General features: G+C 41.2%; 2 protein-coding genes across 2 annotated transcripts in view; both read right to left on the bottom strand.

The window, feature by feature from the left end:
• Positions 1 to 434: 434 nt before the first annotated feature.
• LOC138964544 (delta-like protein D) overlaps positions 435 to 27363 on the bottom strand; it is a 103699-nt gene continuing 76770 nt past the window's right edge. Inside the window, exons 4-5 of the mRNA XM_070336527.1 lie at positions 10571 to 10720; positions 435 to 675 (exon numbers count right to left, since the gene is read on the bottom strand). Coding sequence (XP_070192628.1) covers positions 596 to 675; positions 10571 to 10720 — 230 coding nt within the window. The 3' untranslated portion in view covers positions 435 to 595. The remainder of the gene's footprint in view (positions 676 to 10570; positions 10721 to 27363) is intronic.
• LOC138964542 (uncharacterized) lies at positions 15284 to 21295 on the bottom strand. The gene is made up of 5 exons (XM_070336526.1): positions 20725 to 21295; positions 20119 to 20210; positions 19026 to 19261; positions 18344 to 18492; positions 15284 to 16988 (listed from the first exon to the last, which is right to left on the bottom strand). Exons 1-3 carry the CDS (start codon positions 20933 to 20935, stop codon positions 19085 to 19087), a joined length of 480 nt encoding a protein of 159 aa, XP_070192627.1. The 5' UTR covers positions 20936 to 21295; the 3' UTR covers positions 15284 to 16988; positions 18344 to 18492; positions 19026 to 19084.

Here is a 27363-nt window from a genome sequence, read left to right as displayed (position 1 = left end):
GTCGCTTCATTTAACACCGTTAAATTGACTTTTTTGACGGAAAGAATGTCATAACAATGTTCAAAATGACATTCTTTCCGTCCTCTATAGGCGACGAAATAGGTCAAATTTTTTGAATTTTTTAGTGCAAAATTCTTCGATGCCGGAGCGAGTACTGCACCCAGTGCTGTTGTAGTGCAAGTGCACTAGAAAGGCACTACACCCAGTGCCGCCTCTTAGGTAACCATCCACACTTTAGGTATATGTGTGTGTGTGTGTGTGTGTGTGTGTGTGTGTGTGTGTGTATGCGTGTGTGCGTGTGTGTGTGTGTGTGTGTTTGTGTGTGGGCTTGTGGGACGTTGTCTGTCTATATGTGCGCTCTGCCGTTTTCGTTTATTTTGTTCTTTCAGTGATTTTTTCTTGTGTTAAAGACTTAAAATTGTGTTTATAAGAAGTTGTTGTTTCTAGTTTTACTGGTAATTGTCAATAGTAAAAGTAAAAAGAGAGCAAAAACAAAACCACTAAAACACACAAAAAGTTCAATCTCGATGTCCAAGGGCGATGCTCAAGTCGAGGGTCCAACTCGGTAGAGTTGGGGGATATGACGTCAGGCAAGTCAGTGAAGCGAGAAGAGGCGCCCGGAAGAGGCGACCAGCATAACTGTCAAGGCCGACGCGATCACAGAAATAGCTCCGCCTGTTGGAAAGAACAAATCGGTAAACTCCCCATCAGCTCACAAACCCTGAAAGGTATGTAACTGACCTGTAACTGTAACTTTGTCTCCTCCTATAAAATGATCCAAATAGATGTTAAGGGATATAACTGACCAACAAATTGTCTCCGATAGTGCAGACCTGTTTACCCTAAACCCGAGGCAAGAGTACTTTCCCAAAAAGTTGAGTGTATTTTTCAAAAAGTTGGTGTACTTTGCAAGCAAAGCCATATGGGGTAGGGAAAATGTACGCGTGGGTGCAAACGTGTTTGTGTAAGAATAGCATGTCTTGTGAACACCTTCAGAATTTAACTCCTTCCAATACAACAGGAATAAAACAATTTTATCTACCTGTTAGTTTATAGCATTATAACCAGTGTCTTCCAAACAGATTGATAATGAAAAGATGAAGTTCGTGAAATAACATCTGCGGTTGAGAGTGGCAAGTTCATTTTTACAATCATCTCAGAAAACATTGCTTCAGCGCGGACTATAGCCTTTTTTTTCTGGCAGGATTTGCTTTGTGGGAATAAACTTCATAATTACTTGGCAGATTTCAGCGGATTTCTTTGCAGCAACCTTGTCCAGGTGAGTTTTAGAACTGCAGTGTCGTTCGATGTCATATTTCCCAGCATGGGCAACGGAGAAATCTGATTTACAATACTTGCAGTGTGTATGACTTTTTCCCATAGTACACTCCACAATTCCTGGCTCTTTCTTATATTTCTCCAAGAAAATCTGCTGCTTCTGCTGTTTAGACTTGGTACAGTCATCCGAAACTGGCACATTTTTCCGCTTCATTTTGCCACGATTGTCCAGACGATCGCACGTGTCAACAACTGAACAAGGTTTCCACTGCTGAAGACTCGCTGTCATGGTTATCTCCCTTCGACCGAAACCGGTATCAGTTGTACCATTCCGTAATCAGCACACCAACACCGGAAAACGTATTCTAGACTTTTTCTTAGGCGTATTTTGTGCGTGTGTCACAAAATACGCCCAAATCGTACTGGTAAACAGGACTGAATAGTACCAGGAGCGATACAGTTCGGTTTGAGGGGTGTAACCAAGTGTCGACACACCAGGAACTCCTTAAAATAAGTGTTTGAGTGATTGGCTGTTCAAAATAGAAACGGCTGTTTTTGAGTGTTTCCTTCCACCACCTTTGATTTTCGTCCTACCTGTTTCCCCTGAGAAGACGCGCTGTTGCATACATATTTGAAATCGACCAAATGAGCAACAGAGTTCGGTTTGAAGGTTAAATTGGTGACAAAACACACGAGGAATGCCTAAGGGTGACTGTTTGGGCGTTCTATTATTCAAAAATAAATGTTGTATTCGGTAGTCTTTTGAAACCGTGTATATTATCCAATGTACAATGACTGTGTTACTTTAGGTGATGCGTAATAGCCTCGTGCGGCATGGAATGTGCGTGCGTTTGCTTAATTAATAACAGGTTCCTAAATCCAGCGGTTTTAATCGGTTTTGTAGAATGGGTAGCTATCAGGACTAAATAAAGTATGATAACAAACGGAAGTCGGAACTTCTGACACATGAGAGTGAAAGAAGCCCGTCGCGATATAACCTTGAATGGTTGAAAACGACGTTAAACACCAAATAAAGTAAAGAAAGTGGAAGAAGAAAACTGCTTGCTGATTAAAATTCATTTTAAGTATTTAGCATTGCCACGGGGCTTTTTCGAGCGATTTTTTGCAGGTGTTTCTAAATACAGTACCGCGAATGCCCTTCGAACTTTTTTTTAAGGTAGAGTTCGTGTGAAAACTATCCAAAAATGGCTGCATAAAGGTGTTGTATCTTTAAATACAGTAGAAATACTACGGTGATCTTGTGCATAGGCCTACATACAAAGGAAAAGTAGTAGTAGTCGTAGTAGTAAGCTAAGATTTGTCACTCGCGCCTTTTTTGCGCGATCGCTGCCAGCTGCGGTGCCACGCTCTCTAGACAGTTAGTGACATTGTGTTTATACGTACAGCGAACGACTGGCGACCGGCACGGTTGGCATAGTGGTAAGGCGTCCGCCCCGTGATCGGGAGGTCGTGGGTTCGAACCCCGGCTGGGTCATACCTAAGACTTTTAAATTGACAATCTAGTGGCTGCTCCGCCTGGCGTCTGGCATTATGGGCTTAGTACTAGGACTGGTTGGTCCGGTGTCAGAATAATGTGACTGAGTGAGACGAAGCCTGTGCTGCGACTTCTGTCTTGTGTGAGGCGCACGTTATATGTCAAAGCAGCACCGCCCTGATATGGCCCTTCGTGGTCGGCTGGGCGTTAAGCAAACAAACAAACAAACAAACAAACAAACGACTGGCGCCTTTTGCGGTGCAATAATCTGCACAAAATCGCGTACAAAATGAAAGATAGATGAACATGCCTTTTCCCTTGATAATTGAAGCTACTACTCTGTGAGGCAGTAGCGAAGTTCCTCTATTAACCTTAAAAATCCACAGTCCGGGAAGTAATAATAATAATTGTCAGTAAGTACTGGTGTCACATGACTGATGTGAACCAGTTGATTGGCTAATGGCGATGCGCTAAAACTGTTAGCGCACTCTTGGAGTGCGCTAACTTTTCCACAGAGCGTATTCTTGCGCCCTTTGCCTAAGCAAGACTGTGCTCTCATCCTCAGAATTAATTACTGACATGTAGCTTATATTCTCCACAATACCAAATGACCATAAATTCCCTGCTTCTCAATTAAAGCAGAAGTGGGTTTTTTTCTGACAGATTGCATGTGCCTGTGCCACAGTGCGGCTGCCACTGATCTAAAAATAAAAGCCGCTGTGTTTCATCTAATTTTCGCCGACTTGCATAGATTCTTCTCATATGCCGTGTTAGTGGCATGTACCTTATCATCCACATTACCAAATGATGAGTTAGTATAAAATTCCCACCCGCTAGCAGAAAACACAAGTGTTATTCCGATAACGTACCAGCTAGACCAGTTTGGAAGACTGACTCGATCGACTCTGTCATACGTTGCACTGACTACACTGAAATACGACTGCATCAGTTCAGTAAATGAATGGTTTCCGAATTATTATTTCAAGGCAAGAACAATCGTAATCGAAAACGTGTAGGGTTCAGAACGTTCTTACCATATATAAGACCAGCCTGCCTCGTGCATGCAGACTCAGTGTAGACTGCATGCAGTGGTTTGATTGCCCTAGCAGACGACATAAACCCCGCTCAGCAAATTAACATGTTGGGCAAATGTGAACGAAAAAACGATGGGGATATAATACGTGTAGGGTTCAGAGCATTCTTACCGTTCATATTTAGTATCAGACTCCCCGATGAGTGAAGATACAACACGAGAAATATGCCACATTTGTTTTGAAAATGTGCGAACAGTCGAGTCCCGCTTCGAGTCATTTCAAGGGGAGTCACTCCGCACAGTCAATCCGTCGAAGCTCAACTGGAGGTTTGAATCGCAAATAATGAAGAGCAAAGTCCTTTCTCCGAGTTCAAATGAGGTCTCTCTGAAAGATCATCACTGTTCAGATGAACGCTACACTGGAATTTACCAACAGAAATTAAAATGCGTGTGACGAAAGCACGACACACTTGAGACACCCCACACAAAAGTAGATCTTTACTCAGTGTACACGACCTGACCACACAGTTATGCCTATTCAAATGCGCGTCGCAAAATGTGCCTTTGGAATCTTCTTTTTTCTATGGCGGTACTGACAATATCGTTATTGAAACAATCCCAGTGCACTAAGGGATTTATAGAGCAAATCTCGAAAATAATTATTGAACTCAGCGCTATGCGCTTCGTTCAATAATGAATTTTCTCGATTTGCTCTATAAATCCCTTAGTGCACTGGGATGTCTCAATAACTTAAATAATAATAATAATATGGGAGATTTATAGAGCGCTTTACGTTCTCTAAGCGCTTTACAATGAAAAAACATTAAGAAAAAAAACACAAACATATACATACAAAGCAAAGCAAAAAATGTCTTCGGTTTCCAAACTCCCCTCCGTGTACACAAAATTGGGTGTGCACGTTAAAGATCCCACGATTGACAAAAGGGTCTTTCCTGGCAAAATTGCTTAGGCACAGTTAATAATTGTCTACCTATACCCGTGTGACTTGGAATGATAGGCCGTGAAAGGTAAATATGCGCCGAAATGGCTGCAATTACTGGCCGTATAAAATTTCATCTCACACGGCATCACTGCAGAGCGCCTAGAACTGTACCCACGGAATATGCGCGATATAAACCTTATTGATTGATTGATTGAGCAGCATTCAGCACACAGGTGAACAACGAAACACTACATCAATACAAGCTGCAAGCATACTAACACAGGCAAAACATTTAAACATTCAAACACCTGATCAAAAATGCACCATATTGAAATAAAATTAATCAAAATACTGTGTGAAGAAGTGTGTTTTAAGGTTTGATTTGAAGGAACAAAATGTTTGACAGTGTCAGATAGAGTAAGGGAGAGAGTTCCACGCAACGGCAGCAGAGTGGGAGAAGGCTCTCTGGCCGTGCTGTTTGCGACTAAACGAAGATAGACGGAATATTCTAGTGTCTACAGAGGAGCGGAGGGATCGTGAGGGTGTATAGAATATGAACAGGTCAGACAGGTAGGATGGGGCTGAGCCAGATATTATTTTGTAGCAGATACAGCAGCACTTATATTGGATTCTCAGCTCTACAGGGAGCCAATGAAGTTTCTTTAGCAAGGGGGAACAGGACTGGGACCGAGGGGCTTTGCAGACAAGCCGGGCTGCAGAATTTTGAAGGCGCTGCAAAGGATGGATGACAGACTCAGGGGTGTACCCTAACTTTTTTTGCTACCGGCCAGGGGGGCCGGTAAGTCAAAAATTGAACCGGCCCCCCAAAATCCCGACCGGCCCCCAACCTGCCGGGATTTCTTACAACCGCCCCAGCGGCTCGTCGCGTGCTAACCACATACACAAAAGACGTACATTCATACTTATAATGCATACATGTGGATTTGCACTACTAATAACTACCACAAACACACACAAAACTTGATGACTAAAGTGCTATGTTTTAATATAATGATAATTAACCTTGTTTTTATAAAGAATTTAAAATAAAAGCCGCCACAAAGAAACAAGAAATCAAAACCACATTCACACCCTGTCACACAATCACACACTAAACCTCACTAAAAGTTACCCCCTTTATGTACCCCCTACCACACAATTTACAAAGTAATTTACTATGGAACTCTACTTACCACATAAACACACACTACAAAAGAGTAAATCAGCATTTTTTTTTAATTTAAATTATATTTTTTGTTGTGTAAAACCAAGTATAAAAAGCTGACTACAAAAAAAAAATTCTAAGTTGCTTTCTTGTTTTGTTTCTTTTTCTTTATGTCTGTTATTAATATTACTATTACTGTTAGATCAAGCAGAAGTATAAAAGTTGCATACCAGCCAAATTTACCACAGCTTAAGTCATAAATAATCAAAAGCATTATATTTCATTTCTATTTCCTAATGAAAACAAACAGATGTTCAGATTTCCTGATCCTAGAATTGTTCACAGGTGATCTTTATGCTTTTGATTCAGCAGAGTTGCATCCCTTGTCCTATTGTTGAAGGTCTGTCTTTTCTTCTTTATCACATATAGTGGATCGGGTTGGTTTTTTTTACTTCCTTAGTTGAAGGGAAATAATTGACAGCAGTAGTACTGTCACTACTTGTACTAAGTTGGTCAGCAAAGCTGGTGTTAACATATTTTGGAAAATGGTCTCAATGAGTATCCCTGCAGTCAATGACATAATTATACATTTCCCAGAAACTGGATCAGTGGTACATAGGCACATCAAAGGAAAAATACAGAGGGCTAGGGGGAATATGTTTGCTCTGGATGGGCGGTCAGATCAAAGGCAGACGCATTGTAAAAGCTGGTTGGCCTTGAGACCTGGGTCAATGACCGGTACTTGCAACCTGAACACAGCTGCCTGTCGAGACACTGACCTTCTTACTCGGGGTCAATGACCGAGTTTTTATCTGAGAGGAAACTGTTTTACAACATGTGAAAGTCTCTGAAGGATTGGTGAGCGCAGGATAAGATATAAGTGAGGGGGTGAAGTGAATAGCGCAAAGAGGGGGGACGAAGGGGGGGTTTAACTATTTTGACTGCTGATGCAATCGCCAGCGGCTCGTGGCACTGGAGGGGTGATGACACGGTCAAGTGAGGCAGAGGGGGGTAGCTGTCTAGCCAATGTGTCTGGCCTTGATTGGTGGTAGTCCTGAGTCCTCAAAGTGGGGGAAGGGGGAGGGGGATGAGTGGGCAGTAGAGAAGTGACAGATTTTGAGATCGCCCGCAGAGATATTTGTTCGCCGGCCGTTCCGATTGACTACGTTGCCTAACAACTTTGTGCTTCAGCGAAATTTGAACTCGCCAAGCGGGCGATTTTAGAGGAATTTCAAACCCGCCCGATGCGATTTGAAGTCGCCGGGGGTGAGCGGGCGAGCGCCAAAACTCACCCCTGCAGACTGAGGACAGCCAATGAGAACAGAATTTCCGTAGTCTAATCGAGAAAGAATGTAAGAAGAAACAAGGGTCTTGGTGGCACCTTCGGTAAGGTATGGGCGGATAGAACCTATTCTCTTAAGCTCGATGTAAGCGGACTGACAGACTTTCATAACATGGTGTTTCATGGAGAGATCGCAATCAAAAAAATGCCAAGATCACGGACGGAGTCTGAGAATTCAATAGTGCTGCTGCCTAAAGTGATGGGAGAGAGAGAGAGAGAGGAGGAGAAGGAGGATTTGGTGAAACGAATGGCTTCTGTTTTGTCACAGTTAAGTTTAAGCTTGTTAGTGGACATCCAGAGTTCAACGTCAGCAATGCAAGACTGAAGGGAGGTGGTCATCTGGGCGTATTCTGAGGGAGTCGCTGAGTTCTGAAGCTGAGTGTCGTCAGCAAACATTTCGTGGGAAACGGAATGTCTGTCGACGAGGTCAGTCAGAGGGGAGGTGTACATGATGAACAGCACGGGCCCGAGCACAGAGCCCTGGGGAACGCCAAAAAGGAGGGAGGTTTCCTGGGATGGGACGTCGTTTACAATTACACATTTTTTTCTGTCTGAGAGATAGGATCTGAACCAATTTAGAACTGAATTTTGGATGCCGAAAGTGTGCTCAAGGCGGGACAGTAGGATTTCATGATCAATTGTATCGAAAGCGGCCGAAAGGTCTAACAGGAGGAGCAGGGAAATTTTGTTATCGTCTAAGGAAGTCAAAATGTTGTTGAGGATACTAAGGACTGCGGTCTCTGTGCTATGGCCCGTGCGGTAAGCTGACTGGTGCGGAGTGAGGAGGTTGTTGGCAGAGAGGTGGGAGGAGAGCTGGTCTAGGACTATCTTCTCTAGGATTTTAGAAAGGAAGGGTCAAGGTTGGAGATGGGCCTGTAGTTCTTAAGTACGTTGGGGTCGAGGGAGCTTTTCTTCAGAAGGGGTTTAATGTTAGCTTTTTTTAAATCTGAGGGGACGGTGCCAGTCGAAAGGGACTCGTTCAGTATTCTAGTGATGGTGGGTAGAAGGATGTCTAACTTTTCTTTTCTTTATTTGGTGTTTAACGTCGTTTTCAACCATTCCAGGTTATATCGCGACGGGGAAAGGGGGGAGATGGGATAGGGGAAAGGGGGGAGATGGGATAGAGCCACTTGTCAATTGTTTCTTGTTCACAAAAGCACTAATCAAAACATTGCTCCAGGGGCTTGCAACGTAGTACAATATATTACCTTACTGGGAGAATGCAAGTTTCCAGTACAAAGGACTTAACATTTCTTACATACTGCTTGACTAAAACCTTTACAAACATTGACTTATTCTATACAAGAAACACTTAACAAGGGTAAAGTGGGGAAACAGAATCTGTTAGTCGCCTCTTACGACATGCTGGGGAGCATCGGGTAAATTCTTTCTCGTCCCAATTAACCAATATGGGACTCCCCCTAACCCGCGGGGGGCAGGATGTCTAAGTGATCACAGAGGAGGGGGGTGGGGAGGGGGTCGAGGTCATAGGACGTTTTGGCAGACTTCACAATGAGTTTAAGAACAAAATCTTCAGAGACTGGGGTGAAAACAGAAAACGAATTTCCAACAAAAATGGGAGAACGGTCTGAATCGCTATGCTTGGCGAAGCTGTTGCGGATGGTCAAAATCTTTTCATGAAAAAAAACATGTCACGTACAGTTGGAAGAATGACCTGTTTTGCTTTACCAAGCATGATGGTGACAGTGTTAAACAACTCTTTACAAGATGAGGATGCTGCGACCTTGGATGAATAAAAAGTGGTCTTGGCAGCATCAACAAAATCTATGACTTTCTGCTTGGTGGCGTCATAAATCTGATTAAAAACATGCTCAGAAAGTTAAAACGAAGAGAGGCACAGAAAAGCGTACTTATGCAGCACAGCGAAACCACTACCGCGCGAAACAGGCTCGTCGGTTTCACTGCGTTTTGCACGAGCGGCGGACTACGGTCGTTGTGAAAAGATGCAGTGCGTTCAGTTTCATTCTGTGAGTTCCACAGCTTGACTAAATGTAGTAATTTCGCCTCACGCGACTTGTTTTGTTGTTATTGTAGAGTCACCAAAAAAGACATACAAGTTCCAAGATCGGGAGGAAAAAAAGGGTCGGTCGGGGAATCGGAAACCATGACATTGGTTTTTTATTTTCTTGACCTAAGTAATAATGATACTTAACATACATAGTAATACAATGTAACATCACACATTGTAAAAGAATCAATATAACATAAAAGTATCAAAACATACACACACACACACACACACACACACACACACACACACACACACACACGCACACACACGCACACACACACACACAGTTTCTCATTCTCTCTCTCTCTCTCTCTCTCTCTCTCTCTCTCTCTCTCTCTCTCTCTCTCTCTCTCACACTCTTCCAGAAACGTATATAGAAATACATTGCAGCGACATACATTCTAAAATCTGCAATAGAACATGAAATCTGTCAACCTTATAATAAAATGGACACGGACACGGACCACCTATTTTTCTGCTGTTTCAATATAATAACTTTCGTCCATTTTGTTGGCCTCATATCCAATGCGACAGGGTGTGCCGAAGAAAAATTTCCATTTTTATGTAATATTTTAATGGACAATAAAGTGCTGTTATTGTTATTGTTATTGTTAAATAAATCCTGCAAGCGATCTCACTACCTTCATATCGGTGGATGTGAGCAGGCGAAACACACTTTCCATATTAGGCTGCAAAGACGTGCAGTTTAAAGTTGTAAACTTCTGCCTTAGATCGTTATAAAATGTACACTTAAAGAGGAAGTGGACTTCATCTTCTGGTTCTTTCTTGCACAATGGACATACAGACTCTTGCCCTTGCTCACCAGTTACAAACCAATGCTTGTTGCTTTTCAAACTTAATCTGAATCTTGCCAAATTGTTCCTTCTCCATTTATCAGTAAGAGACAAATATTTCCCCACCTGAAATGTAGATTTAAAAGAGTGAAACCAATCGTACTTCATATTTTCTTCTATTTCAGAATGCCAGTTCTGCTTAAAACAAGCTATTAACCTGTCTTTAAATTGATTCAGAAAATGTCTCTCCATTCCAACTCCTTGGTTTAACCAGGCAAACCCAAAGCCATTCTTAATCAATATTTGTTATATACATAATAAATACAGAGAGAGAGAGAGAGAGAGAGAGAGAGAGAGAGAGAGAGAGAGAGAGAGAGAGAGAGAGAGAGAGAGAGAGAGGAGAGAGAGAGAGAGAGAGAGAGAGAGAGGTGCACACACACACACACACACACACACACACACACACAATTAATATATGATTATCTTACTGCAGCCAGCTCCATCAGTCCCCGTGTAGCCAGTTGTACAGGCACAGTGGCCTGTAGCTGCAGAACACAAGGCGTTTGCGTCGGAACAGCTGCCCTTTTGGGCTGGACCCCCTGTGCAGGCACCGCCAAACGTGTTGGCTGCTATCGCAGCTGAAAGGACATACTTATTATCATCATCACCATCCTTCTCCTCCTCCTCCTCCTCCTCCTCATCATCATCATCATCGTCATCATCATCATCATCATCATCATCATCATCGTCATATTCATTATCATCATCATCGTCATCATCATATTCGTCATCATCGTCGTCGTCATCGTGATCGTCAACATCATTATCATCATGCCAATTTTCAGGATCAACCCATGACAGGATTGATAACTGTGAAATATACCATGATAACGAGTTCTCATACCGCCGCATTTACTGTTTTGCAAAGGGAATTATGATTTCTAAAGTCATTTCTCCACTCAAATGTAACTTCATGTAACAGAAAAAAACAAAAAGGAAACAAGCCCTGTTTTATAAAGACAGCAATCAAGAGACTGAGGATTACCGGGACATGTTTTATTTCATTGATACAGAAAATAATGTTAGACTGAAATTGAGCATTGGCGGCTATTGTTGTACACTCCCTGTAACATTTAATTTGGCTACAAGATTTTCAGTTTAACTTTCATGTACTGTAGTGTATAAGCGTGTGGGTGTTTTTACATTTAGTCAAGTTTTGACTAAATATTTTAACATAGAGAGGGAATCGAGACGAGGGTCGTGGTGTGTGTGTGTTTGTGTGTGTGGGTGTGTGTGTGTGTGTGTGTGTGTGTGTGTGTGTGTGTGTAGAGCGATTCAGAGTAAACTACTGGACCGATCTTAATGAAATTTTACATGAGAGTTCATGGGTATAATATCCTCAGACTTTAAAAAAAAAATTGGATAAATGTCTTTGATGACGTCATATGCGGCTTTTTGTAAAAGTTGAGGCGGCACTGTCACATCCTACTTTTTCAAAGAAATTGATTGAAAGTTTGGCCAAGCAATCTTCGACGAAGGCCAGACTTTGGTATTGCATTTCAGCTTGGAGGCTTACAAGTTAATTGATGACTTTGGTCATTAAAAATCTGAAATTTGTAATTAAAATTATATTTTTATAAAACGATTCATGTATCTTATTCTTTATCATTTTCTGATTCCAAAAACATGTAAATATGTTATATTCGGATTACAAATAAGCTCTGAAAATTAACAATATAATAATTATGATTAAAATTAATTTTTTGAAATCGATTTAAAAACAATTTCATCTTATTCCTTGTCGGTTCCTGATTCCAAAAACATATAGTCACGTTTCAATATATCAGTGATTATGAACCGGTTAATTACTACTAATTAACTAACCACACCACGATCCACTCTCGCAGTCATACAATTAAATAGAGTCAACAAAAGTATAAGTTTCAGACGCCTGTTTATGTATAAACTCGCCACCTCCCTCGAGCCTTCACTCAAAATATGTTCCTTTTACGTTCTCAACACGTAAAAAACCCGTGATCACTGACAAAATGCCAGTAGTATATAGAAAATTATAGTAACACGCTGATCCCGTGTAAATACAGTCAAATGAGAATGTTCTGTTCAAAAAGCTCTAGTTCATGCAGGGGTCAAACACCCCACGTTGTCACTACTCCAATGAAATCACAGATAAGAAAAGACAACGGTGGTCAACGGGGTGCGTAAGACACGGTGCACTTAGCTTTCTTTCTGTATGCTGGTTAGCCGGTATACTGGTTAGCCGGGTTGCTGGTTAGCCGGTTTGCTGGTTAGCCGGTTCGCTGGTTAGCCGGTCTGCTGGTTAGCCGGTTAGCGTAGCTTCCTCAGGTCCCAGCTCCAACGTCTGCAGCTAGCAGTGTCCCGCCAAAGGCAGTCGTGCAGCGGTTACAGGAAAACGAAACGAAGGCTGCAAACAGAAAGCATCGGTGCACTAAACATGTCAGCTACCCCTCACCCACCACCTTAAAACGTGTCATCTTTAAATACCTCATCAAGCACGTGGGCCTGCACAAAACGGACTTTTTACATCAACAAAACAGTCATTTTCCGTCCTTCTCTCCCTATCTGCAAAAACCATATACAGATTAGTATTTTAGCGTCACTGAGAGTAAATTATGCGCTAACCTGGAAAGAACAACAGAGAGTATTTCATTCCACAACACAGACTCATCAACAGCGTTAAATAATGATTTATTACCTCAAAAGCCTATGATTGTACTCTCAATGGAAGCAAAGTCCGCTTCCTCCCTGGAACAGCCTCTGTTCGTCAACAGTGACCAAAAACCTCCAGAACCCCTTGTCGAATCCTTATGCGAAAGCCATCGCCGACGAAGGAAAGTTGACGACTTGTCCTCAGCAAAGTAGTGGCAGTGAGAAAGGAAAAACTGGTGGAAGCTCCCCTAGAGTGCCGAATATAATATTCGGTGAAAAACCATCATACTCTAGAAACTGTGTATTAGGTCCTTCCCCTTCTGCCGCTGGGTGTCAAGTGTCCCGTGCTTGTGTCTCTCTCAGACAACCTAGCCAATAACACGTGACTGACCTTGTCACAAAACCAGTCCAGCTATACACAATTCTGCCTCCCCAAGCAGAAAAAAGACACGAGAAACTCAATCCCTGAAAATCCCGTGTGCGCTGTCAGCGAAAAACCGTCAGCCCTATGACAGCAGAAACCTCCACTGTAAAACTCGTGCGCAGCAAACCCTCCGTGTTCATTGAGCACTGTCAGCAAACTCTGCTGTAGCCCAATATCACGTACAGGCGCTTTCTATCATAATCGACCAAGAACAGGCACTCCACTGAGTGACACTTTCTTGGTCTCTGTCACCCGATCGTGACACACCTCCCCTCTTCAAGACGAAACCTCGGTTTCGCTCACAGTCATGTTCTCCTCTACAGCCCGAGAGAGAAAGTCAGCTCCAACATTGTTGGCGCCCGGAATGACGCGTACCGTGAATTGGTACGGTTGGAGAATCAACGCCCAGCGCATAAGTCTGGCGTTTGCCAACCTTGCAACCTGAAGATATTGCAGAGGTTGATGGTCTGTTTCCAGACAGAAAGGTCGTCCTCAAGAACGAGCAACCCCTCGTTTCACCCCTGATGACTGCAACCTTCTCTGTCTTCTTGTCTTTGTTCTTCTCCCCGTAGGCTGTCCTCTCTATGTAGGCGCGCAGCAGGTTGGCATGGTACAGGCGTGCTTTCCCGTGCATCATGATCCTGTAGTCGTTCTGGCCCACCCTCGCTGTCACCTCAAAAGGTCCTTGCCACTGCAGTTGTAGCTTGTTGTGTTTGACAGGTAGAAGTAGCAACACCCGTTCTCCAATCTTGAAGCTGCGCGGCCGTGCCTTGCGGTCGAATCCTCGCGCGTAACGCTGTGCTGCTCTCCCCAGGTTCTCTTGAGCCAGTTTGCAGGTCTCTTCAATCCTGTTCCTGAGTTCTACGATGTAGGTCGCTGTCGTCTGCACCTCCTCGTCAGCTTCTTCGTCCGTCCAAGCCTGACGCAGGATAGCCATGGGACCGCGTACCTGTCTGCCGTACAACAACTCAAATGGGGAAAAGCCCAAGCTCTCCTGAGGAACCTCGCGGTATGCAAAAAGCAATGCTGGGATGTACCTGTCCCACGTGCGTGGTTTCTCCTGAGCTAGTTTCCTCAGCATGGTCTTCAAGGTGCCATTGAACCTTTCCACCAGTCCGTTGCACTGAGCATGGTATAAAGGAGTGGTGAAGTGCTGCTCCAGTGATAGCAGTCGTGCTGCCTCCGCCATCACTCCTCCCGTGAACTGCGTGCCTCTGTCGGTGAGTACACTGGGCGAAAAGTGGCGTTTTGTATCTTACAAAACTACTCAAAATCCCAACAAAACTTCAAGTTTCAATGGGTTTATTACATTTTGGTGTTCACGACAACGCCAGATTTTGATTGGATTTTGTTGAAGTTATCGCAGCGAAATTGCCTGGAATTTCAGCGCGTTTTGCGACGGTCAAAACATCATGTTAAACCATGTTACAGCATGTCTGTAACATGCAAAAATTCCAAGTTTTGATGGCATTAAAGCTTTGGTTTAACGCCAAGTAACATCATGTTATCGTAGACTTAACTTGCAAAACTGCTTGTTTTGGTGGTGTTACAGCTTGCTTGTAATGTGATTAACATCATGTTATCGTAGACTTAACTTGCAAAACTGCTTGTTTTGGTGGTGTTACAGCTTGCTTGTAATGTGATTAACATCATGTTATCGTAGACTTAACTTGCAAAACTGTTTGTTTTGGTGGTGTTACAGCTTGCTTGTAATGTGATTAACATCATGTTATTGCTGGTATAACATGCAAAACCCCATGTTATGTTGGTGTTAAAGCTTGCTCAAATGCCTATTAACTCCATGTTATGTTGGTGTTAAAGCTTGCTCAAATGCCTATTAACACCATTTTAGTTGGTGTAAGGCTTGATTATTAATGTAAAAAAACACCATGTTATGACGTTCACATAATTGTTTTCCACTGGATGGAATTTTGTGGAAAAGAAAGCATGTTGTTTGGGAATTGTGTGCGGGTTTCATGCTTGGATATTGCACTATGCTGACTTGTCACAGGTCAATTTACATTTAACAATATTAGTTTTCAAATGCATCATCCTTCACACATTATGTAAACATCTTTAACATTAACACTTTGGTTGTAAAATGATTGCACTTTATTCAAACAGGACAAAAACAAAAATGCTGATTCACAATGTACAATAGCAAAGGACTATTTTGAGTGGAGACAGTGTTCATCCACACTATAATTGGATAAGCTAAAATAAATTATTTAAATCGGCGAAGGCCACACGAAATGAAAACACACCATCAGTAAATTACTTCCCTGGTGAGTAAGAGCGTCATACCCATAAGAGCCATGTAAGTTTTAGCCCATGTGAGTGTGTGTTTGGAGGGGGGGGGGGGGGGGGGCAGATGCCCTGTGAAAACATTGGCCATAGATATATGTGAATTACTTCCCTTGGGTATGAACATTTATGAATGATTAAATGGGTGAAAGAAGGCCACACAAAATGAAAATCAGTAAATAACAAAATCACTTCCCTTGTGAGTAAGAACAGTCATACCATGTTCCAACTTTTTGCTAAAAATTCGTCCACAATGTGACCTTCAAAGTTAAAAAGGGGTAACTGAACTTCATGTTTGGATGTCATGGCCCGGTAGCTCAGTTGGTAGAGCACTGGACCTGTGATCGGAAGGTCGCAGGTTCGAATTCGGGCCGGGACGGACACGGGTCAACTTTATGTGTGCAGACCCAGAGACGGAAGCCATGTCCCACCCCCGTGTCATCACAATGGCACGTAAAAGACCTTGGTCATTCTGCCATAAGTGCTGGTGGTGGAATACACCTAAACACGCAGACACCTGGGTAGCGCGACTCCGTTGCTGCTAGCTTTCCACTGGGAGGAAGCGACCCGAATTTCCCAGCGATGGGACAATAAAGTAATGAAAATGAAAATGAAAATGAAAATGAAATGTCAGTAAATTTTGAAAGCCCTGGATTCATAAACATCTGAAAACTGCTCAACGTCTTTGCATCATGGCACATTAATAAAAGTAAGAGTTGGTAAGACTGGCCTAACTGCTATGGTGAGGCAGTAATAACTCGTTGATGAAGAATTATTTGAATTCTGAATTTTGAACAAACAAATACAGTGTCCTTCCAAACCCCCTTTTCAGGCCTCCAAGAATAAAAAAATAAGCTGGTCTTAAAAAGGAGGAAACCTGCTTAATATGTAGGTAAATGTACAACAGGTTGTGAACAGAAAATCCAAAAATGTAAGGTCTGAAAAGCGGGGAAGTTTGAAAAGGGGGGGAGGTGGGGACCTAAAATGTGACGATCATAACAACCATAATTTATCTAACAAAGTTCATTCTGAAATCTTCTTCAGCGTTTGATTATGGAGAGACTAAATCCTCAGTTCAGATGTGGTCTTAACTCCTTGTCTCCCAGGTACACACAGTCACTATGTACATTGCATCTGTTATCATTCGGCACATATCCGCATCCTGCTTAGACTGTTAGCTTCAGTCGCTTCCTGTAACGTTGATCTAACGCCAGGATTCTAGCCTGTTGATACAGTTTCTACAATTCTGAGTGACCTGCTGCAGCACAGCTGGTCTCGGCTTAAAAAATCTTGGTCAACATAGATGGGGTACAAAGTGTTAAAATAAAGCGTCCTTCCAAAGTTGATGACAGGTCCCCAGAGTATTCACAAAATTATATGGTACTGGAACTGGAAGCCTTGCACGGCGACGAAAAAGATGTCCACGCCTACATGAAGAAGCATCCTTCACGGCTTCAGCGGAAACAGTCGGCTGGGGATGAGGACAGCACCTATGTAAAAAATATAGACAAGAACAAAAATATGTCAATGGGAAAACAAAGAAACAAGTAGAGAAGGACCTCCCCACCTTTACACAGTGAAAATGAAAAACACATGTGAATGTACTTATGTTTTAAATCCCCCCCCCCCCCCCCCCCCAATTAAGACCAATTATCCAAGATATTTTTCAGTCCTCAAAGGAGAATTTCACTGTTCTCACGGAACCCTGAAGAAAACTGAGCTGTGCTAATATATTATATAACTGCAAACATCCCTCAAATTCAATATTGCAAGCCACTATACATTCCTCATAAAGGCACTTCATGCTCACGTGTGAAAACTAACATAAGTTTACAAGTGTGTATCTACTTATAATAATAATAATAATAACGGGCATTTATAAAGCGCCTTATCAGAAGTTCAAAGCGCGTGACAACAATACGTGTATAAAAAATTCATACAATCACTGTCAGATTCAAACAACACATCATGCACATCTCACATCCCCAGACTCTATGCTAAGGCCCAAAAAAAAGAAGTCTGTTTACGGTATCCCGACCGACCCTATTTTTTTGCGCGACCCTAGACTTTTTTTTGGCATTTGGGAAAAAAAGAAAAAAAAAATCAAAATTTTAAAACAAAGTTTGTTTTTTGGCAAAATAATTTGATAATGTTTTTTGGAGAAAAAAAAAATCCCGACCTACCGACCCTATTTTTTGGGCCGATGTTACCGTAAACAGACTATTTTTTTGTTTGGCCTAAGGAACTATCCGTAATGTTGTTGGAACAAGTGAGTTTTCAAATTGGACTTAAAAGATGAAATGTATGGAGAGTGACGTAATAGAAAGGGGAGTGAATTCCATAACTGAGGGCCATGATATGAAAACGTGCGGAAGCCATGAGCCTTGCGCTTAAAGCAACCTTGACGGAGAAGTCGAGCATCAGCAGAAGAACGAAGGGTGCGAGAGGGAGTGTAGAGGGAGACCAGTTCCGAAAGATAGGCAGATGCCGATTCAGAGATGATCTTGTAGCAGAAGCAGGCAGCTTTATACCTAATACGTTGAGACACAGGAAGCCAGTGAAGTTCTTTCATGAGAGGAGTGCTGCAGAGTGTTGTACTTTTTGCAAGGGTTGGAGAGTGGAGTCAGGGCAGCCTATGAGAAGGGATTTGCTGTAATCTAATCTACACAGAATGCAGGATGTAACGAGAGTTTTAGTGGCATCAACAGTCAGAAATGTTCTTGTGGAACCTATTCTTCTAGTTCTAATGTAGTACCTGTTTGTAGTGAACTCACCAGCAGGAGTATTGCATACATAATTACGCATTACTGAATTAAAGTAACTATTTTCAAAGCTTCTCGCTTACCTTGGAATAGTGTCAAGCAGCTTATGTTGTGTCTAGATCAGCCATCAGATCTTCACACTCAGCCTGCACTTGCTGAAAACTGGACATGCCTGTATCTCAATCAAGCTGTTGTTGCGGAGACAACGGAACCATGCTCAGGTCAGGTCCAACTGAAATAAAAGCATATTGTTAGCTGATAAATGATTTGATCAAGCAAAAGCATGCGGTATTTTTTTAATAAAATATTTTGTATACCCCGCTAATGCAAAAATAATGTACTTATTTACTATTAGCATTAATTTTAGCTGGTCATTCAAACCAGAGCTTGTTCTAGAACTCCACAAGAACAACCATGGCAGTTGGCAATGGCACTGGCAGAATACAGATCAAAACAATATTAGTATTAGCCTCACCAAGGGTTGACTTCCCATCAAAATGAATGACGGACTGAATCAAACTTCAGAGACATTACAATTTTTCACAACGAATTTTTCAGCAAACAGCCATGTTTACCTGTACAAATGTATCAGTGATATCACTATGAGTATGACAGTATGACAGTGTGGTAAGCTTACCGACGATTCGTTCAGTATAGTCTTTCTATGTAAGTAGTGGTCCAGTGAACGATACCTTCCGCCTGTGGTTCGAGACAGAGATTAAGTTGAAACTTAATTCGAGAAGCCAAACACTGACGAATACTTACGTATTTTGAGCAAAACCCACGCACGTCGACCACAAGTTGATGTCTGCTGGAGTACGTAATCATAACGTAGAGGACAACAGTTTCACTTGGCTGGCTTCGGTTATTCCCACCTGTATCTGTTCCTTGCTGTTCTCCAAGAGACACCATGGTGCAGCAAGCTGAAGGGTGTCCTGTCGTATTTCCTCGAAGTTGTAGTAGGCAACCAGGTCAGGAGCAGGAGGTGGGGGGCGACTGACCTGCAGCAGAATTCAAATCAATTAGTCAAGTCACTATGACATATCTTTATTGTTATCGCCACACGACGGGCGCTGTGGCGGGGTGGTAAGACGTCGGCCTCGTAATCGGAAGGTCGAGGGTTCGAATCCCGGCCGCGGCCGCCTGGTGGGTTAAGAGTGGAGATTTTTCCGATCTCCCAGGTCAACTTGTGTGCAGACCTGCTAGGGACTTATCCCCTTTCGTGTGTACACGCAACCACAAGACCAAGTGCGCACGGAAAAGATCCTGTAATCCATGTCAGAGTTCGGTGGGTGTGGCTGCCTAAATGGCGGGGTAAAAACGGTCATACACGTAAAAACACGAGTGTACATGGGAGTTTCAGCCCACGAACGCAGAAGAAGAAGTTATCGCCACACCAACCCTAAATTTTTCCTACCATACTGTATTTGTTATCCGAGAGAAAAAAAATCCATGTTGCAGACTCAACTGGAAAAATTCCCTTCTCCATCATCTAGTGGACAGAGCTCACATGATTTCAAACAAATCTTTTTTTAAAGTCACATACTTTGTGCGACAGTGTTAGTTTACTGTAACTGTAATTTATAAATAGCAAATTAAAAAATATCACTTATAAATCAGATAATCAGCTAAATGCCTGGCAGATGACCCTCATTCAAAGTGAGTCGTGGCTAAACCATGAAACTAGAAAAACAGGTTATACCACAATATAAATCTCACACTGACAGCGGACAAAAACTGAGAAAACACCCAGTATACATGTACCGGTACTCACAAAAGAGTTACAAGTAGCATATTATCACTATCAGTATCACTAATAGCATACTATACTGGGCAAATAACAGCAATTTTTACTCACTGGGGGTTTCCTGGCTGGAGTCTTTGGTGTTTCTACTGACTTCTGTAGCACATGGTTGGTTGGCAAACTTCCTGGAATGAGTGCTCGCTTGCCTGTAGGCCCAGCAAAAAAACATGCAAAGAAAATGTTCAAAATGCTGAGTCGAAATTATAAGTTAAATTAACTAAACAGACCTATACATTTAGATCTATTGAAATAGAAACAAGAATTAGTAAAACACACTACTGCAAATCTGTCAAGAATGAACAAGACTGACTCAGTGACCGAGTAAAACAACAAAAGAAATCTAAGTTCTAACCCAGAAGTTTACTAGAATATATGCAAAAACACATTATCACAAGAACAAAGAGTGGTTTTTTCCCCATTACCTAATAATTATAGCTCAGAATTACGCCTTTGTCAATGTATGATTCAGAATACGATTGTGTTATTTTTTGTCTGCGAGCTGTAAAAGTACTAGTTACTACTAGTACTAAGCCTCATACTGATTGATTGATTGATTGATACTACTAAAACTTCGTCACTTGAAGCATTACAAGCAAAACAACACAGCACAGACAATCAGATGAAAGCTTATTTTCGCTATATTACTAGTTTTTTACGTACCGTATTTGAAGCATGTTTCTTTGAAATGTCGGGAACATATCCTCGCATTCTTCGGGTTGAAAAGCTTGTCAGCACGGTTGATTTTGTGGATAAGAGCAGCTCTCCATTCGGCATCCGCTTTTCCGTTTGGTATACCATGGAAAGTTATAAGCGTTGAAGATCTTAGTGAGCTCACGCTGCATCCAGGCATACAACAATTTGCACCGGGCATCTTGAAATCATGGTTCACTTCTCTGGCATCATCGAAAAATGGCGAAACGGAAGTGACTTTTTTCGGAATGCAGCTTTCTTCCGGTTGTCAGCACTTACCGTGAGCGCAGCGAGTTGGCGATTGATCCAGTCAATACACAACTATGCGCCGGCATAGACCACTGATCTAACAAGAAAAATGTTCATTCAAAATGAACAGCGTCGATGCAATGTCCACCACAGATTTATTTTGGGAAGTGTTAAAGGTTAGGGTCAAAAGTTAATGAATTGCATGTTGTGCTGGATATATAAATTGTTTATTTCAGTCAATGCTTGCTATGAATTGATCAAACAGCCACAAGAAAAAAAACACGTTTTAATTAAAAAATAGAGCTTGTTTGAAACAGGTAGAAAGGAAGAGTTGATATTGCAATATCTGTACGTGGGAATGTGGTGAAAAAGAGTGCTAAAAGTAGTAAGTCAGTCTCAGATCCATTTCAAATATTTATTGCAGAAAAACAAAATACAAATTACAAACAAGTCGCGTAAGGCGAAAATACAACATTTAGTCAAGTAGCTGTCGAACTCACAGAATGAAACTGAACGCAATGCAACGCAGCAAGACCGTATACTCGTAGTCCACCGCTCACGGCATAGGCAGTGAAATTGACAAGAAGAGCGGGGTAGTAGTTGCGCTGGGAAGGATAGCACGCTTTTCTGTACCTCTCTTCGTTTTAACTTTCTGAGCGTGTTTTTAATCCAAACATATCATATCTATATGTTTTTGGAATCAGGAACCGACAAGGAATAAGATGAAAGTGTTTTTAAATTGATTTGGAAAATTTAATTTTGATAATAATTTTTATATATTTAATTTTCAGAGCTTGTTTTTAATCCGAATATAACATATTTATATGTTTTTGGAATCAGCAAATGATGGAGAATAAGATAAACGTAAATTTGGATCGTTTTAGAAAAAAATAATTTTTTTTACAATTTTCAGATTTTTAATGACCAAAGTCATTAATTAATTTTTAAGCCACCAAGCTGAAATGCCATACCGAAGTCCGGGCTTCGTCGAAGACTACTTGATCAAAATTTCAACCAATTTGGTTGAAAAATGAGAGCTTGACAGTGCCGCCTCAACTTTCACGAAAAGCCGGATATGACGTCATCAAAGACATTTATCAAAAAAATGAAAAAAACGTTCGGGGATATCATACCCAGGAACTCTCATGTCAAATTTCATAAAGATCGGTCCAGTAGTTTGGTCTGAATCGCTCTACACGCACGCACACACGCACGCGCACGCGCACACACATACACCACGACCCTCGTTTCGATTCCCCCTCGATGTTAAAACATTTAGTCAAAACTTGACTAAATGTAACAAGTCGCGTAAGGCGAAAATACAACATTTAGTCAAGTAGCTGTCGAACTCACAGAATGAAACTGAACGCAATGCCATTTTTCAGCAAGACCGTATACTCGTAGCATCGTCAGTCGACCGCTCATGGCAAAGGCAGTGAAATTGACAAGAAGAGCGGGGTAGTAGTTGCGCTAAGAAGGATAGCACGCTTTTCTGTACCTCTCTTTGTTTTAACTTTCTGAGCGTGTTTTTAATCGAAACATATCATATCTATATGTTTTTGGAATCAGGAACCGACAAGGAATAAGATGAAAGTGTTTTTAAATTGATTTCGACAATTTAATTTTGATAATAATTTTTATATATTTAATTTTCAGAGCTTGTTTTTAATCCAAATATAACATATTTATATGTTTTTGGAATCAGAAAATGATGGAGAATAAGATGAACGTAAATTTGGATCGTTTTATAAATTTTTATTTTTTCTTACAATTTACCGATTTTTAATGACCAAAGTCATTAATTAATTTTTAAGCCACCAAGCTGAAATGCAATACCGAAGTCCGGGCTTCGTCGAAGATTACTTGACCAAAATTTCAACCAATTTGGTTGAAAAATGAGGGCGTGACAGTGCCGCCTCAACTTTCACAAAAAGCCGGATATGACGTCATCAAAGACATTTATCAAAAAAATGGAAAAAAACGTTCGGGGATATCAATCCCAGGAACTCTCATGTAAAATTTCATAAAGATTGGTCCAGTAGTTTGGTCTGAATCGCTCTACACACACACACAGACAGACAGACAGACAGACACACAGACACACACACATACACCACGACCCTCGTCTCGATTCCCCCCTCTATGTTAAAACATTTAGTCAAAACTTGACTAAATGTAAAAAACACAGAACCATTACCAGGTGTCATAGGAATGTTTGAAAACAATAGTTTTAATTTTACACTGTAAATACAGGAATCAGAATTAAACACCTCAAATTGGCACATGCATAATGAATCACCTGGAATTGCAACAGGGAGATACTGAAGTAATTGGAAACAAACATCTGAAATTGACAGAGAAACAATTGAAAATATAGTACCAGTTGACATGAGCGTACAATATTTTAATGGAAGTGCAATTTTAGCACGAAGCATCCGCAGGAGGATGCACTAACAATTACATAGTGCCACAAAATGTGTATGGACATTTCACAACCGTGCATTATTAGCACAGAACACATACATGGGGGCGCACAAAACATTATTGTGACAATAATTTACACAAAACATTTCACATAAGTACATTTTTGAGTCACTTGAGAAAAAGTGACTCTATGTAATCGGTCAGTGTTAGTCTGTCCGGCCGGCCGTTCGGCCGGCCGTCCGGCCGGCCGTCCGTAGACACCACCTTAACGTTGGACTTTTCTCGGAAACTATCAAAGCGATCGGGCTCATATTTTGTTTAGTCGTGACCTCCAATGACCTCTACACTTTAACGATGGTTTCGTTGACCTTTGACCTTTTTCAAGGTCACAGGTCAGCGTCAAAGGAAAAATTAGACATTTTATATCTTTGACAAAGTTCATCGGATGTGATTGAAACTTTGTAGGATTATTCTTTACATCAAAGTATTTACATCTGTAGCCTTTTACGAACGTTATCAGAAAAACAAGGGAGATAACTAGCCTTTTCTGTTCGGCAACACACAACTTAACGTTGGGCTTTTCTCGGAAACTATAAAAGTGACCGGGCTCAAATTTTATGTGAACGCGACTCATTGTGTTGTGAATAGCAATTTCTTCCTGTCCATCTGATGCCTCATATAATATTCAGAACTGCGAAAGTGACTCGATCGAGCGTTTGCTCTTCTTGTTATGCATGGTGCATCTACTACAGGAGGGTGCTCCAACAATGATGCATAGTGCCAACATTTAGCGCAAACTTTTCACAACAGTGCATTATTACCACAAAGCGCATACAGCGATTATATAGTAGCAAGTTGCACTAAACATTTGAACAAAATGCATTTTGTTCAAATGTTAACAGCACAGCACCAAGTTTTGCATAAGTGCACAACAGCACTGACCATTTCACAAAAGTGCATAACAGCTGTGACAATTTTACAAAAGTGCATTGACCATTTCAGGCAGATGGCTAACATGCAGATTTCGCTTTTGTCTGTCTTTCTTTGAAAAGTAGGCATGTTCAAGATCGATGAAGTCATGAGCAATTGGGTTAGATGACAGAAAAGATTCAAAAACGTCAGATTCAGTTAGATGACAGAAAAGATTCAAAAACGTCAGATTCAGTGTTTTGGGCACTGTTGAACAGGAACATTCTCTCCTGTTCAACAAATGTGGGTTCAATTCAAAAGCAACATTGTCACAGATAGGCTAGTGTTACATTTCTGTAAAGTTTCAAAAACATCTTCCATGTGTTGGTTACTGTTGAATAGAGGCATATTTTCCTGTTCAAAAAAGTCTGACACAAATTTTCGTAGTTGTGGGTTAAGGTTCGATCTATACTGTCATTCAAACGAGTCGTAGAACAGTCATTGTTACAGATAGTGTTACATTTCTGTTTTACATTCAAACGAGTCGTAGATCAGCCATATCCTTGCCTCTGATCCATGTGTGTGAGGGGAAGTACGTAGCCAAAGGGTCAGTTCTGTTCAAGAGGCAATGATCTGGTGACAGAGGAACAATAATTCCGTCTGAAGCTCTTCCCGGCTTCTGGAACCATTTTGAAGAGCAGTTATGCTGGTTTTGAGTCGGAGAGAATCACGACTCTTGTTGGAGGTCGAGGGGGGGTCATTGATATAGTGGCATGCTCTTAAGATAACGTAGCCAGCATTTCTGCAGTGAAAATGGACACATCCTTGTTGAGTTTAATTTTTTTTAACTTATTTTGAGGTCAGGAATGACAAAAGCACAGTCAGCTTGGTCATCATTTTTTTGGAGCCGTCAGTAAATATTTGTAGGTGATCTTTGTTATTGTTTGAGATTATTTCTTTTACTATTGATGAGACAAGTACAGGGTTATCTTTTTTTGTTACACCCAGATCATGATCAGGGATGATAATGGGGGATTCCATGAACCAAAATGGGAAGGGGTGAATGGGAATGTGGGCCATCCTACCTGGGTTTACCCCCACTTTCTTGAAATATCGGTTGAACATATAGTCTGCTAGTGGGATCGTTGCTTCGTGTATTTTGGGTGTTTTTCTTTTTAAATTTAGTCAAGTTTTGACTAAATGTTTTAACATAGAGGGGGAATCGAAACGAGGGTCGTGGTGTATGTGTGTCTGTCTGTCTGTGCGTGTGTGTGTGTAGAGCGATTCAGACCAAACTACTGGACCGATCTTTATGAAATTTGACATGAGAGTTCCTGGGTAATAAATCCCCGAACGTTTTTTTCATTTTTTTGATAAATGTCTTTGATGACGTCATATCCGGCTTTTCGTGAAAGTTGAGGCGGCACTGTCACGCCCTCATTTTTCAACCAAATTAGTTGAAATTTTTGGTCAAGTAATTTTTGACGAAGCCCGGACTTCGGTATTGCATTTCAGCGTGGTGGCTTAAAAATTAATTAATGACTTTGGTCATTAAAAATCTGAAAAATCTGTAAAAAAAAACAAAACTATAAAACGATCCAAATTTACGTTCATCTTATTCTCCATAATTTTCTGATTCCAAAAACATATAAATATGTTATATTTGGATTAAAAACAAGCTCTGAAAATTAAATATATAAAAATTATTATCAAAATTAAATTTTCCAAATCAATTTAAAAACACTTTCATCTTATTCCTTGTCGGTTCCTGATTCCAAAAACATATAGATATGATATGTTTCGATTAAAAACACGCTCAGAAAGTTAAAACAAAGAGAGGTACAGAAAAGCGTGCTATCCTTCTTAGCGCAACCACTACCCCGCTCTTCTTGTCAATTTCACTGCCTTTGCCATGAGCGATGGACTGACGATGCTACGAGTATACGGTCTTGCTGAAAAATGGCATTGCGTTCAGTTTCATTCTGTGAGTTCGACAGCTACTTGACTAAATGTTGTATTTTTGCCTTACGCGACTTGTTAGGTTTTGGTAAGAGGCCGAGGTTATTGTGTCGAACTCAGCTGTGAGCTCTTCGTTCACAGCATTGTCAAAAGTACTTGCTCTTGATACGTACTGGGCCGACTTTAGTCTTCTTTCTTCATCGAGGGGCAGCCAGCCAGCCTCTTGATACACTAGTTTGTTTATGGAGTCTTTTGGGAGATCAAAGATGAGTTAGAGTGCAGCCATTTCGGCTCTTAGGCACAATAATAGCAAACTAAAGAAGGGGAAGGAAAACGAAAGGGAGGGTAAAAACCACGCACTTCTTTACTCAAACTTCATAAAACCGACTGTAAAACTAACACCGGCTATTCTCCTTTCTCAATCATTATCAAAATCGAAACAAGTCGCGTAAGGCGAAAATACAACATTTAGTCAAGCTGTCGAACTCACAGAATGAAACTGAACGCAATGCAATTTTTCAGCAAGACCGTATACTCGTAGCATCGTCAGTCCACCGCTCGAGGCAAAGGCAGTGGAATTGACAAGAAGAGCGGGGTAGTAGTTGCGCTGAGAAGAATGGCACGCTTTTCTGTACCTCTCTTCGTTTTAACTTTCTGAGCGTGTTTTTAATCCAAACATCATATCTATATGTTTTTGGAATCAGGAACCGACAAGGAATAAGATGAAAGTGTTTTTAAATTGATTTCGAAAACTTAATTTTGATAAAAAAAAAAATTATTTATATGTTTTTGGAATCAGAAAATGATGAAGAATAAGATGAACGTACATTTGGATCGTTTTATACATTTTTTTTCTACAATTTTTAGATTTTTAATGACCAAAGTCATTAATTAATTTTTAAGCCACCAAGCTGAAATGCAATACCGAGGTCCGGCCTTTGTCGAAGATTGCTTGGCCAAAATTTCAATCAATTTGATTGAAAAATGAGGGTGTGACAGTGTCGCCTCAACTTTTACAAAAAGCCGGATATGACGTCATCAAAGGTATTTTTTTAAAAAGAGAAAAAA

The sequence above is a fragment of the Littorina saxatilis genome, linkage group LG4 (assembly GCF_037325665.1).
Source record: "Littorina saxatilis isolate snail1 linkage group LG4, US_GU_Lsax_2.0, whole genome shotgun sequence".
Classification (NCBI taxonomy): domain Eukaryota; kingdom Metazoa; phylum Mollusca; class Gastropoda; order Littorinimorpha; family Littorinidae; genus Littorina; species Littorina saxatilis.
This window is presented reverse-complemented; position numbering and strand designations above follow the sequence as displayed.